Source organism: Setaria italica, chromosome V (genome assembly GCF_000263155.2).
Source record: "Setaria italica strain Yugu1 chromosome V, Setaria_italica_v2.0, whole genome shotgun sequence".
NCBI lineage: Eukaryota > Viridiplantae > Streptophyta > Magnoliopsida > Poales > Poaceae > Setaria > Setaria italica.
Genome location: NC_028454.1, coordinates 9,116,463 through 9,131,353, shown reverse-complemented (window position 1 = coordinate 9,131,353; position 14,891 = coordinate 9,116,463). Strand labels below are relative to the sequence as shown.

General features: G+C 49.2%; 4 protein-coding genes across 4 annotated transcripts; all 4 read right to left on the bottom strand.

The window, feature by feature from the left end:
* Positions 1–5,583: 5,583 nt before the first annotated feature.
* Positions 5,584–6,453, bottom strand: LOC101763293. Its single transcript, XM_004971613.1, has 2 exons — positions 5,791–6,453; positions 5,584–5,682 (listed from the first exon to the last, which is right to left on the bottom strand). Exons 1-2 carry the CDS (start codon positions 6,451–6,453, stop codon positions 5,584–5,586), a joined length of 762 nt encoding a protein of 253 aa, XP_004971670.1.
* A 2,476-nt stretch (positions 6,454–8,929) lies between these two features.
* On the bottom strand, positions 8,930–9,616 carry LOC101762882. The gene has a single exon (XM_004971612.1). The coding sequence runs from the start codon at positions 9,614–9,616 to the stop codon at positions 8,930–8,932; it is 687 nt and encodes a 228-aa protein (XP_004971669.1).
* A 1,801-nt stretch (positions 9,617–11,417) lies between these two features.
* LOC101762481 lies at positions 11,418–12,194 on the bottom strand. Its single transcript, XM_004971611.1, has 2 exons — positions 11,625–12,194; positions 11,418–11,510 (listed from the first exon to the last, which is right to left on the bottom strand). The coding sequence occupies exons 1-2, from the start codon at positions 12,192–12,194 to the stop codon at positions 11,418–11,420; spliced, it is 663 nt and encodes a 220-aa protein (XP_004971668.1).
* A 1,755-nt stretch (positions 12,195–13,949) lies between these two features.
* On the bottom strand, positions 13,950–14,767 carry LOC101762065. Its single transcript, XM_004971610.3, has 2 exons — positions 14,150–14,767; positions 13,950–14,039 (listed from the first exon to the last, which is right to left on the bottom strand). The coding sequence occupies exons 1-2, from the start codon at positions 14,765–14,767 to the stop codon at positions 13,950–13,952; spliced, it is 708 nt and encodes a 235-aa protein (XP_004971667.3).
* Positions 14,768–14,891: the final 124 nt, after the last annotated feature.

Below are 14,891 nucleotides of genomic sequence, written 5' to 3'. Positions count from 1 at the left end.
CTTCAAGTAGGTACATGTGAACAAGGTGGCAAAGGCGCCGTGGGACTGGACTGTGGAGCATGTCACCGCCACTCAGGTGTACAACCACCTGTGTAAGTGGCGGCAGAGGTGGAGGAGGGTGTGCAAGCTGAGGGATCTCAGTGGTGCTCTTTAGGATGGTGACACATGTAGCATCACTCTTGAGCAGGAGCACTACCTGGGCCACTACAAGGTTAGTGCCATATTATGCATTCTATTTTTTCAATAACTATCCTCATTTTCCATTGCTAAGTTTTAACTCAATTTGTTGTTGGTGAAAGCATCTAGGTCCCTAAGTTGTGTTTTGGTAATTAATGACGATCTTGATGGACTAACAATTTCATTGAGAATATGAGTATAGGTTAGTCTCGAAATTAAATTGAGCTTCAAAGGATGCTATTGTGATAGCTTGGATGGTTTGTACCTTGGAAAGCTCAAGGCAAAGGTATATGGTAGAGTTTTCTATTTTTATCGGTCAAGAGGTGCTTAGTGGATGTAAATTGACCAGATTAATAGGCTAGATAGCCATACTATCAAGAGGGGTCAATTTCATTTGCTTGACGGTTCAATAGTACCACTTTGCTCAAACAATTGCATTGCATGCATATGGACTAACATAGTTGGAGAAAGTGAAAAAATTGAGAAGAAAAATATGATCTAGAAGAGTGTTGACTACATAAATGTGGATGGTCCGCGCCTTAAAGGCGGATGGTCATGCTAACTTATATAGAGACATATTTTCAGGCTTAGGGGCATTTGTTTAGAGGCGGACAGTCTGCAAGTGTTTTAGCGGACTGTCTGCAGTTCAGAAACTTGAACTGACCGTGCTGAAATATATACCGTGGACGGTCCGGCCCTATAAGGGCGGACGGTCTGCAGTTCAGAAGCTCGAACTGACCGTGCTGAAATATATACCGCGGACGTTCCAGCCCTATAAGGGCGGATGGTCCGCAGTTCAGAAGCTCGAACTGACCACGCTAAAATATATACCGCGGACGGTCCGTCCCTATAAGGGCGGACGGTCCGCCACCTCTGTAACATTACAGTCTGATACACATTAAATGCTGAAGTGGCCGTTAGACTTGAACGGCGGATGGTCTGGCCCCTGTGAGGCGGATGGTCCGCCAGTCCCCAATTTTCACGAGTTTGTAATCCAACGGCTAGTTTTGGAAGAAGGCGCCATATATACTTCACCTCCGGGCATGGGTGAGCTCTCTTAGCACTTTGGAAAGCTTGTTTGATATTCTTAAGCATTCTTCCACCTCTCACTCACTCACTTTGCTTAGAGATTGCATTCTTGTGAGATTGAGAGCATCCTAGTGCATTGCATCAAGAGTTTGAGCTTTGTGGCACTAGGGAGTCTTCAAGCAAGCGCCATTGGCTTGTAACTCTTGGAGGTTGCCGTCTCCTAGACGGCTTGGAGGCTGTGGAGCCGTTGAGCCCTTCAACGAAGATTGTGAAGAGCCCTAACTATTCTTGTGAGGTGTTTGTGCTCACCTCGCCGGAGTGGTGAAGAGCAACATTAGTGGAATCGAGGTTTGGAGAGGTTCATTGTTTCAAGCCAGCTCAAACATCAAGCGGTGTCTTGACACAGGAGTGGTTGAAACATTAAATCCACCTCAACATGGATTAGGGGTGACCGGCAAGTCATCGACACCACGAGAAAAATTCATCTCTTGTGTTCGGTCTTCTCTTTGCTCAATCTCTTTATTGCAATTTACTTTGAGCAAATATATTACTAGAGTTTGATTTGTACCTTATCACCCTAGGTTACAAACCCTCACCTAGTTATAAAGTAGCTAGAAATAATTTTCCTCTTGTGTTACTAATTAAATTTATTTAGTGTTGTGATTTTAGTTGAAACCGCCTATTCACCCCCCTCTAGTCGGTATCCTAAATCCTACAGTTGGTCTTCTATTTTGCAGGATCATCCCAAGAATGCAGAGCTACTCAACAAGCTCATTGAGCACTACACCCAGATGGAGATCATCTTTGGAAGGGGCATGACAATAGGTCATTGGGCCATAGGTTCTGGTGAAGCGCTTGGTGTGTTCTCTGGGTTTGGGGACACAGCTGAGAAGAAGGTGGACAAGTAGCACCTGGTTGACTTGACTTCGATTGAGCAGCAGGTGGACCAGAAGACGGTCAACAAGCCTGCTGGCTCCGGGGAGGGTTCCAAGGCCGCTGCATACTACACTGGGAGCAAGAAGAAGAGGGTCGCCATGTCTGAGGAGGAGGTACTTGTCCTTACCAACATGACCGATGCTATGAATAATGTGGCAGCTGCATTGAGGGAAACTGGGCCTGAGCATGTGCACCCCTACCTCTACAATGTTGTGATGCTGACCCTGGCTTCTCTGAGGAGGCCCTGATCGTTTTTTTAGCCACCTCCTGGACAACAAGTCTCAGGGCAATGCATTTGTTAAGATAGGGGAACACCTCCGCACCTTTGGCTCAGGACATAGCTGGGCAAGCACTACTACTAGTCATGTGCTAGCTGTTAGTGCCTTCTAGCTTAGGGAAAACAGTTGAGCAAGTCTTCATCCCTGACCACTCCCTTCTTTTGCACAGATCTCCATATTCGTAGGTCTGACCTATTACGGTGTAGCCTCACTTGCACCTGACCTTTTGTGGTGGTTTTTGGTTTCACATGGGGTGGCTAATTACTAAGTAAGTTTTATGGCAGCATGGCAAGGTTAAGAACATTGCTAGTAACTATTTGCTAAGAAACTGCATGGTAAGTAAGTATTGTAATATGATGGATCTAATATTGCTATATGCCTGTGATGCTTGTGATGTGATGCCATGTATGCCTGTTTAGATGATATACTATTTACTTTACCTAATTTGTTGCCATGTTGACTTGTTTCTGCTCTGCTTTAACTTGTTGTTTCATATGTTATCATGTTCCTGCTGTTCTTTAACTTGCAGTTTATTTTGTTGTTCTTTAAGATGCTATTTAATTTGCTACCATGTTTAATTAATTGTTCTTTAACTTGTTGTTATTTTACTATTCTTTCAGATGCTTTTTAATTTGCTACCATGCTTAATTTGTTATTCTTTAACTTGCTAAAGTTGTTGACATGTTTCAGTTACTTTTTTCTTGTTGTTGTTTTCCTGTTCTTTGGCCTTTGATGATTAGTAATGAGTAGGACAATGATGAAGTGGCACTTCTATTCTGGTTGTTTTTCATGCTGTTCTTTGTTTGGTGTATGTAACCTTTATCGTCTCTGTTATACTCTTTTTTCTGCTCTTTTCATACCACTTTTGAGTCCACATGTCTGTATGACATTAGGTGGAGATTTAATTTCTAATCTGAGGCCCAATATACATCTTTCCATGCCTGTGATGCACTTGTACTGAGGCAATCTCATGTTGGCTGCTTTTTTGTTATGACTGCTTGTTTAGGGATGATGAGTCTAAATTTTTTTCTCTGACCCAGCTAGATGTGGATCTGACCTTGTCGCTTTTTGTGATCGAACTACAATTGTTTGAATGCAAGTGTTTGAGGTAGGATATCAGATTGGTGAAGCAAATGCTTTCATTATGGTGAGACTTCTATTTTTTTTGTATTTGCTCTTAAGGTTTTACTGTAATGTATGTGGATGATGACAGGCTGGCGAGTACTCTTGGTAGGTTGTATTCCCCAAGCTCGATGTGGACCTTGGTCAACATGCCTTATGGTGACTTGAGCAACATCCACTCGAGCTTGGCGAGTAGGACCTCTCAATATGCCACAATCAACCCTCTCCGACGCCTCTATGTAATTCTTGGCAATGATGTAAAGGTGGTAGCATGCATGCCACAAGATGCTGCCTACATATTGAGGCAAACAAGGTATACCTTGCCTTGATTGCCTCACTATTAGGCAGCTTCTTGGCACATGCATCTGCACCTGAATTGAGCCTAAATAAGAACCCACTTGTCTCTTATGCTACTGCCTTGTTGAGTTGATTTACAGTAATGTTGTTCCTATGGATGGCGATGATGATGACGATGATCACACCGGTTAGCAAATGCACCCCTTAGGACTCTAGCAGGTGTTAGTTCCTAGTGATATGGTCAGGGGTTCATCTGACTGCCTCACTAGGAGGCAACTCCTGCATCTGTCCTATTTGTTAGGCAAGTACTACACTTGATCTGAGTCATGTATCATTTTGTTGCCAATGATGACTGACCAAATGGATTATGTCTGAAGCTTTTGTTCACTCTTATCTGATTTCATTAACTTGATTTTGGTTATGTTGCCCATGTTGATGCTTTTCGTTTGGTAATGAGGCTAGGAGATGTTGCCTGCTGGTAAGGCACATGGAAACCTGCTCAGGTTCTTATGCTCACTAGCCTGAGCTATTTTGAGGTGGTGATGAGTTGATTTTATGCAATTCTCATAAATTGGTTGTCATTTTTTCTCAATCCTGATCGATTTGTTGTTCATATTGTAGATTCATGGTTTGGTGGACATGCTTCGATCTCAATTTTATTGTCGTTGTGGTTCTCCTTGTGTGGTGTTTGATTCATATTGGTATTTGCAAGTGACTATTATCCTCTATCATGTTCCTGCTCCAATTTTCTTGCAACTATCATGCAAGAAAGGTCCTAATTATATCCTAATTATGTTATGTCGGATGCTAATTACCTTCTAAAGTTGATGTAAATACGTTCCTCTGTAAACATTTGTACTGTTGACCTCCCTATTTAGTTGTAAATTAATTCAATTTAAGTGTACATCATTTTTTCAGTATGTTTTTGTATCTGAGGAGAAGGGGTAACCTTCACCAGCGCCTGCGTGTGGTGAGGAAATCTCTCCCCTATGCAAGCTACCAAACGCCTATGTGTGGTGAGAAAATCTCTCCCCTATGCAAGCTACCAAACGCAGTTTGTGTTAGTTAAGGAGGATCCACTAACGGCCACCCTAACACGCCCAATCAGCACCATGCAGATTTATCAATCAATATCTCTATACCAAGTGCAGATTTATCGATCAATATCTATATACCCATGGGCCTGACCCGCTGGCTACCTCTCCTGCTCCTTACTGCTACTGATCTGGGCGAGTGCGCACCAAAAATCGGCAAGAATCCAAAACCAGTGTCATGGAAAAGTGAAAGCCAGTAGCGTGCACAAGTCATCAGTTTTAGAGCTGGTTCATTGTTCAAGTTGAAGCATCAGTGCCGTCACCAGCAAATCAACCAAAGGCTGAACAAACCATTGACATATAACCACACAGTAACAGAATGATACTGTCCACAATACATGCAGACAGCAAACAAGCCAAGGATGTTAAACAGCACAGCAGGGGGTTTCTACAAAGTTCAGTTATCACACAAAGGAAGAAACTGCTTGCCGCAGCACATTCAAAGCCAAAACACCCATGACGAGCTGCTGCTACTACTACTAGTGAGGCAAGAAGTGCCAGGACACAGCTACCAGATGATTTCACTACAACCCAAAAGGCTTGGACGGATCACACCGCAAGAAAATGAAGCATAACAAAAGAAAACTTGACCCATCACCCATGCCATCCATGTCAGCCACACCCACACGCGCAAGGACCAGCAGCGCCCTTCAAGCACGACCGCGGGCGGAGGACTTCTTGTTGCTGGTGAGGAAGACGTCGGTGAGGACGGTCTTGGACTGCAGCGACGCCTTGAGGATCGCCAAGCCCTGCACCAAAACCAGCAACCTTTAAGAACGTAGAACGTGGATGCACAATCTCAAAAATCGAACAACAAGCGAGAAGAAATGAAAGATCCAGCAGCGGTTTACATTTACCTCGTTGTAGCCGAGCTTGACAGTCTTCTCCTGGAGATCGCCGAGGTCCGTAACCGCAAAGGTGTTGAGCATGGTGATGCCAGAGATGGTGGACATGGGCGTCACCGTCAGGTTGTCCAGCACCGTGTACGTCACGATGCCCTGCACGAAACCTTTCGATTGCTCGGGCTTCGGCACCGCCTGGCCGGAGCCGTCGGGCCCCGTCGACTGGAGATACTGCGCTGCCGTCGTCATCTGGATGCCGCAGGTCGGGCACGCCTTGCCGTGCGTGTCAGCGATGTAGGTGCGGCAGTTGCTGTTGTAGGTGTTCGTGCATCTGTACGAGGTCTTCGGCTGCCCGGGGGACGGCGGCGCCGCCGGCAGGCGGAGGAGGGTGGCGCTTGCCGCCGACGAAAGCACGGTGGGGTAGAGGAGCGCGTCCTTGGCGGCGCCGGGCTGGAAGTAGGTGGAGTCGAGCTTGTCGACGCTGGCGTAGAGGTTGCCGACGCAGCCCACCATGGCTTCCTTCCCCACCAGCTTCACCACCGTGGCGACGGGGAGGGCGAGGAGGGAGAAGAGGAAGTCGACGACCTCCTTGCTCGTCTCCGCGAACAGCACCCGCTGCGCCTTCCGGTCGATGAGGAGCTTCATGCTCAGCGCGGCGGCGGTGGTCGTGGTTGCCATCTCGGAGAGAACCTCGCTCGCAAGCTGTCCCTCTTGTTGCAGGGCTGCAGGACTAGCGCTAAACTGGGTCTCGGGCGTAGGCACGCGCGGCTTCACTGGAATATATATATATAAAGAGAGGCATCGTCCCCGGCCGGCCGGCCGTTCCACCGCATAGCCTGCCTGCACTCATGTGGCTGATTGGGCGGCTCCACTCCAAGCGTGGCGCCGTGGCTACAGTGTCTGACTGTCATGTGTCATCTGACAACTTCTTGAAGCCGCGGAGAAGCGAACCCCGGTGAGTACTGCACGCGCAGGTGACCCTTCGTCTCCACGACGCTCCAGTCAAACCTTGCATCCAATCTGTCAGTAATGGAGTGCGGAACGCTTGGGGTGATGATGAGCACGGCACGCTTGTGATGGAACAATTCAGTTCATTAGCAAATGTTTACTGTAGCAACACATTGTCAAATCATGGACTAATTAGGCTTAATAGATTCGTCTCGCTGTTTAGCCTCCACTTATGTAATGGATTTTGTAAATAGTCTACGTTTAATACTCCTAATTAGTATCTAAACATTAATGTGACACTTGCTTAAAAATAAGCAAATGGAACCAAACCAGGCCTTACGATCCGGACGTCTGGTAATGTGATGATGTGCCAGCTCGACGGCTCCGGCTGCACAAGCACAAGATTGCAGAGGGTCTAGCGATAGCTGGATGATCTAGGCAGCGTTGGCCAAGGAGCCTATTGGCGCTTCAGAGCCCAAGCCCCAGGGCAGTGCTACGTGATTACTCGGGAGTCCGGAGTTACATCGGATGTTCGGATGCTAATAATTATAAAATTAATTGTCGAACTTTTGGCTAATTCGCGAGATAAATCTATTAAGATTAATTAATCCATCATTAGCAAAATAGTTACTGTAGCACCACATTATCAAATCATGGACTAATTAGGTTTAATAGATTCGTCACATGAATTAGACTCCATATGTGTAGTTAGTTTTGTAATTAGATTATGTTTAATACTTATAATTAGTATCCAAATATCCGATGTGACAGGGGCTAAACTTTAGCACGTGGGAGCCAAACACTCCCTTAGAACGTAGCCTCCCACCAATCGATCTCCTCACTCCCACTCCCTCATGTATGCATGCACGTGGTCCTGACACCGGAAGAAAAAAAAAATTCAAAAATAAAATTTTTCAAAAAATATATCGAAAAAAAATCAGATAACCAAAAGTTTGAAAAGAAAAATTTTGGAAAAAAGTTTGAAAAAAATGTAGGCATAAAGATTTTGTCAAAAATTGGAAAAAAAAAGTTTGGTAAAAAATTTGTCAAAAAAACTATAACAAAAGTCGGACACAAATATTTGAAAAAGAAAAAATGTCAGCCCCACCAACGCCGCCGCGGCAGTCGGGATCTGACCCGGGGAACTCACCCCCTCCCCCCCCCCGGCCGTCGAGATCCAGCATGGAGGAGCTCGTCGGGGCCCGCTGCCACGCCCCGCAGCCGTCGGGATCCGGCCTGTAGAGCTCGTCGGGGCTCTCCGCCGCACAACACGGCGGCGGAGCTCATCGGGCCCTCCGCTATGCCCGGCAGACCTCGCCGGGGTTGCCGCCCCTCCACCGCCGCACCCGCCGCTGCTCCCCTGGTGGACGGAGCGCGCCGACTCGCGGCTCGCCGGGGTGCCATCCTTGCAAGGGGAGCCAGCACTCCCCTGCAAGGGAGCTCCCACGGAGGCCCACGCGCCGCCGTCCCCTGGCGGGAGACCTCACCCCGCGGCGTCCATGGTTCATCCCCTAATTTTATTCCTAATTTTATTCTGCAATCTACTCATTTGTTCTTAGGTTTTAGGCTAGATTCAATCGAGATCCTAACAATTTGTTAATTTCTTGATACGGAGTAGTAGCTTCGAGTGCCAGCCTCCCATAGGACTAGTCCTTTTTGCGGCTGCACGTGCTACTAAAGGAGGACATAGCTGTGTCTTGTTTGTGTGCGGAAGGGCCAATGTATGATGAACTGATGAACTGTTGAAGTGACGATGAAATATTTCACATCGATGTACGTCGATCTGTAATGTTATATGCGCATATCTTTTGCTATGAACAGCTGGCGGGTATATGGGTATGCCCGTGGGTAACACATGCCCGCAGGTGGAGCGCGCGGGCACAGTGTGCTGTCCGTGGCGGATCGGGCATAAGATTTTGCTCGCGGGTGCGGGCGTATCAAGACTGTATGCGCGGGCAAATTGTCCGTTGCCATACAGCTATATAAGGATGACTTTTATTTTCATCGTGGCTGCCCAAATTAAAAGATTGATACTACGTACTGTAACTACGTATATGGTTCGAGTACCAAAAGATGATCTCTCCTAATCACACGAAGACAAGCAAACAGCTAGCGAATAATTCACTCCATAAGGGGCAAGGAAGCCCATGCCGCGCCTAGCTATCGACTCCGTGCAGCAGCGTGCACCACACCACATCTTCATCAGCTAGCGAGCTAGCGTGCCTGGAGCTGGAGCTCTGCCGCGGAGGAAGACATCGGTGAGGACGGTCTTGGACTCGAACGAGGCCTTGAGAATCTTGAGAGCCTCCGTGTGCCCGATCTGCACGGTCCTCTCGTGCACAGCGCCGAGACCCCTCACCGCCAGGGCGTTGAACACGGAGATGCTGGAGATGGTGGACATGGGCGCGACGGCGAGGTCGTCCCTCACCATGTACGTCATGTTGCCCCGCACGAACCCTCCCGCGTCCGCGGGGGAACCGTTCGGTACCGACGACCGGCTGGGCTGCACGCCACTCTCTGCCAGTGGCGGCCGGCCGCCGCAGGACGGGCACCTGGGGCGCGCGCTCGCGTCGGGAAGCCGGAGGAGGGAGCCGACGCAGCCGGCCGCCGGCGGTGGCACGGCGGGGAGGAGGAGCGCGTCCATGTCGGCGCCGGGCTGGGCGAAGGAGCGCTCGAGGTTCACGACGCTGCGGTAGAGGCCGCCGACGCTGCCGCCGGTCGCAGCGGCGTCCTCCTGCCCGAGCAGCATGGCCACCGCGCCCACCGGCAGCGCGAGGAGGGAGAAGAGGAAATCGACGACCTCCTTGCTCGCCTCCGCGAACAGCACGCGCTGGCCCCGCGTGTCGACGAGGAGCTTCATCCTCAGCGTGGTGAGGCTCCTGGAGGCCGCCATTGAGCTTTGCCTTCGTGCTCGGTGGAATGGAATGGAGCAGAGGTTGGCGCCGGCTCCTCCGTATAAATGCGCGTCGAACCCATAGGGAATACGGATGGAACACAGCTCTGCATTGATGGGAGAACCTGGACGACGTGCTTGAGCAGAGAGTGGCGGAGCTTGCTTCCCAAGCAAAAGACTTCGATTCCATAGCTTGGAGACCGTGCTGGAAGAGCAGGCTCTCATTGACTTGTGTTGGCGAGCGCATTAGCTTCCCAAACAAGCGCATGGTTTCGTTTTTCTACGCTTCGATGAGCATTCCAGATTTTGATGAACCTCGTGGGTTTTATTTGAAATGTTCAGCTAAGCGAATGTGCAATTCAACCCGTCGTATAGCATGCATGCTTTTCCTTTATTTCCCTCTTTTTCTTTGTTGAACTTAGAATTGCATGAACGTGTACAGAATGAACAGGAGCACTTAGCCTAGTACATGCATGGTAAAGACTAGTAACGTAGAAATTGGTGGGAATTAATCTTCCAAAAAGTTCAGTGCAACCATTGCAGGATCAAGTCCAGTGCAGGCCAGCAGGGTACCGGGTAAACATCGGGCATGACCTCTGCGCTTGGGCCGTAACTAGCTCACTCTGGGGCTGGCTGTGTTTTCATGAAAGGAAACGAGAGACACGGAAACGCGGACAGATAGCATAGGCTTAGCTGTGGAGGAGACTGGGGGAGAGGCCGGGAGGCTGCCGGACCGTGGTTGTTTCGGCTGCAGCTGATCTGATTGAAAAAACTGATTGTTTAAAATGGATACCCTTATTTTTAGGAAACGTTTTAAAAAAAAAGACTTCGGCGGCTTCTCCTGGTTGTTTGAAACGATAGAAAGATGAAATGTCCAAAATACCCTTATTTTTTTCTCTTTTCTTCTTTTATTTTCCTTTTTCCTTCCCATTCTTTTTTCTTTATTTTCCATTCTCTTATATGTTCTCTGCCCTTCCTGATCTCTTCTCTGTCGCCTCCATCCACCCCGTCTCCCTACACCCGTGCCGCCGCGGCAAGGCTCACGCGGCCGCCTCGCCCACACCGCCGCGGCCATCTGCTAGCCCGGCCCGTCGCCCGTGCCGCCGCGACCCGCGACCGCGCGCCCGCCGGCCACCTCCCTGAGCTGCTATTGCTCGCCGCGGCAAGCAGACCTCCGCCTCCTTCCCCCACCTCTTCTTCCAGGGAGGTGGATGGCAAATGACGGGGAGGAGCCGCGGGGAGTCAGCGCGAACCACCGCAGGGAGTCAGCGCGGTTCGCGGAGCTTCTCCACCGAAGCAACAAAGTCTAGGGCGAAGCCGGAGCCCTCCCAAACGGGCCCTATGAACAACGCAGTTGTCACTCTGTCAATCCATGCCAGTGTTCAAACATCAGCTCGTCACCAACGAATTAAAGGCTAACCAAAACATTAACATAACCACAGGCACAGCTTTCGTACCACAACGTACACAGTACACTGTAGGAAGTGCTAGCTACTACTGTGTCACACATGGCCACAGGCACACAACAACACAGGGAAACAAGATTCCTAGGCTAGCTGCCCACGGGCCACAGACACGGTTCCATTCTACTTCTACCCGCCTTCCCACCCACCAAACTTTTACTGCAACATATTGCAGCAAAAGAACCATGGCGAAGCATCATCTGTACTAGTTCTAAGGCAAGGAGTGCCGCCAGGCACCAGAGATGATTTCAGCCAGTTGAAGCATCAGAGAAGACGAACCTAATTAGAACACTACTTAACCCATGCTGCTGGTGTAGTCAGACACACTTGCCCGCCCTTCAAGCAGCAAGAACGGGAGCCTTCTTGTCGCCGAGGAAGACATCGGTCAGGACGGTCTTGGACTGCAGCGAGGCCTTCAGAATCGCCAAACCCTGTTGCAAAACCATCGAACTTTACACGGTTTAGTTTTTAAGCACAAACAGGAAAACGAGGCATAACCGAGAACGGATTACTAATGATCCAGTACTGTAGACCGAGTGACCGACCTCGTTGTAGCCGAGCTGCACCGTCTTCTCCTGGAGATCGCCGACGTCCCTCACGGCGAAGGTGTTGAGCAGGGTGGAGACGGCGGACATGGAGGTGACGGAGAGGTCGTCCTTCACCATGAACGTCACGATGCCCAGCACGAACCCATGCGCCGCCGCCGGGAGAACCTGAGCCGCCGCCGTCATCCCGGAGTAACAGGTCAGGCACGCGCTGCCGCGCCGTGCCGTGATGTACAAGCCGCAGTTGGCGTGGCCAGTGTTGGTGTACAGGGACTTCTCCGGCAGGCAGAGAAGCGAGTTGCTGGACGAGAGCACGGTGGGGCAGAGCAGCGCGTCCTTGGAGGCGCCGTTCTGGACGTAGATTGATTCGAGCTTGTCGACGCTGGCGTAGAGGTTGCCGACGCAGCCGACCATGGATTCCTTCCCAAGAAGCTTGACGGCCGTGGCGATGGGCATGGCGAGGAGGGAGAAGAGGAAGTCGACGACGTCCTTGCTCGCCTCCGCGAACAGCACCCGCTGCGCCTTCTTGTCGATGAGGAGCTTCATGCGCAGCGCAGCGGCGGTTGCCATCTCGGAGAGCTCACAGACTGACAGACCGCTGCTGGTAGCGTTCTTGGTGTGGTAGGACTGGTAGTAGTAGCACACTAGGAACTCGGCAACGGGACGATGGCAAAGCGTGCCATCTCGGAGGGTATATAAAGAAGCATGGATGGCGACACGACCGCATGCACCGCGCACTCGTGTGGGCGCTCGCGCGACTCCACGCGTCCACGCCCAGCGAGGCAACTGCAGCGAGCGGCGAGAGCTGGAACCGACTTGACCGTGGATGGGAGAGGACGTGCAAGACCAACTGAGCAAGCAAATGATGCGTGTGCTGAACAGACGGTGGTCTGAGAGTTTCTTGAAGCTGGTGATCATCGTGTGCTGTGCACGACGCTCCACGATGCACCACCACCCTATATGAAACATGATGTGGATTGTGGCATTCACTCCGTCCCTCTCCCACGCACACACAAGCATGTCTCGCTGGTCATCTCTGCACCATTCTAGACTAACGACGGAGTACAACAATAACTGGATCTAAAAACCACCTTTGGAGCCTGGGGATAATCCAGATGGTATTGAATAATTCAGGGTTAAGTACCTGCTGGTTGTTTTAATTTTCTAATATATAGATTTTGCTACGCAGGTTGTTTTTAGCTATTTTAGCTTTTCTATACATAGATTTACATTTTGGGATGGAGGGAGCAGTGAGTTAAATTAGACTCGTTCCAACCTAACATCCATGAATATAAGTCTTATTTAACTTTGTTCTAAATAAGTTAACCAATTTAGCTCTGACCATCGATAATTAAAAAAAGTTATATAAATTATCGTATTGTTGCCTATATATATATATATATATATATATATATATATATATATATATATATATAATACGTATTTTCACCATATGTAGCCTTTTTTTATAATAATATACTTTTATAAATATTATTGATCAAAGTGTAATACTAAAAAACCATATGTCCCGGTAGGCATACAGTGGGAAACAGAGGGAGTAGTTTTTATGGCATCTGCAAAATTGCTACTGTTTTTCTTTCTTTTTTCAAGATTTCCACTTTAGTGACAGTATTTGCAAATTTCTAGTAGTAGCTTTGCAATAATGGTTCAAAATTATGACAAATTTGCTGTTATCCCATTTTTTAATAACACTGGCAAAAAGACTTGTAGTCTCTTTAAGTTCACTCAGAATACGCCTTGGAAAGTGAAATACATGTGCTCCAATTTGATTCCATCGACCAATTACCTTTTGAAATCTCAAAGTCATGTGTTGCTCTCGCTGCAATAAACTTGGCCACAAGTGAAACAACTTTTATTTCCTATAAACTGTTTAGTTTGTCATGACAATTCTATCAGACGCTGGTGATACTTCCTTCATCTTAAATACATGATACTATTGACTTTTTTTATTCGTTTGACTTTTTATCTTTCCTACGGATATTTATGCAAATAGATAAATACATAAGTTAAGTTTAAAGTAGTTTTGGTGTCAGCTCTAATGATACTCATTTTAATTTACCAAACTAATTGATTAAATAAACATTTATTGGTTGAAGTTTGAGTTTTAACCGTGTCATATATGCAAGGATGGAGATACTATTATATTGCACAAGCATTAACACGTAGCTCAAACATATGATAATGTAAGCATTAAATTATAGTATCATCAGACATGCAAACAGCATGTAATTCGTGAAGTATAAAACCCATGCAGAAGTACGCGTCAGGCTCAGGCAAACAGCATGCTGTCTGCACTGATGAGGTTCAGGCACCTTCACCGGGACCCTTCATGCCGAGGAAAACATCAGTGAGTACGGTTTTGGACTGCAGCGAGGCCCTGAGAATCTCTAAACCCTGCAGCAAATCACGTCAACAATGTTTCACAGTCGATACAAGACATAAAACAAAAGAGACGAGTACGTAACTCAGAACATGTCCAGCGATCGATCTGATCCCCCTCTCACCTCGTTGTAGCCAAGCTGCACGGTCTTCTCCTGCAGCGCGGCGAGGTCGGTGACCGCGAAGGCGTTGAGCAGCGTGAAGGTGGAGATGGCGGACATGGGCGTCACCGTCAGGTCGTCCATCACCGTGTACGTCACGACGCCCTGCACGAACCCCGCCGCCGCGGCCACCTGCTGCCCCGCCGGCGGGAGGTACTGCGCCGCCGCCGCCATCTGGTTGCCGCAGGTCGGGCACGCCTTGCCGTACGCGTCCGTGATGTAGGTGCGGCAGCTGCTGTTGAAGATGCTCGTGCACCTGTACAGGCTCCTGGGCTGCCCGCACGGCGGCGGCGCCGGCAAGCGGAGGAGGGAGGAACCGTCGGGCGAGGAGAGCACGGCGGGGCGGAGGAGCGCGTCCTTGGCCGCGCCGGGCTGGACGTAGGCGTAGTCGAGGCCCTCGACGCTGCCGTAGAGGTTGCCGACGCTGCCAGCCGCGGCCTCCTTCCCCAGCAGCTTGACGGCGGCGCCGACGGGCAGGACGAGGAGGGAGAAGAGGAAGTCCACGACGTCCTTGCTCGCCTCCGCGAACAGCAGGCGCTGCGCCTTCCTGTCGATGAGGAGCTTCATGCTAAGCGTCGTCATGTTGGTGGTTGCCATCCGATCGAATGTTAGAGCTTGCTGGCTCGCAAGCTGTAAGCTGGTTGCTCGATGGATAAGTGAGGGATCTCGTTGCACGAATATATAGAGCACCATTCGCCATGGGCCA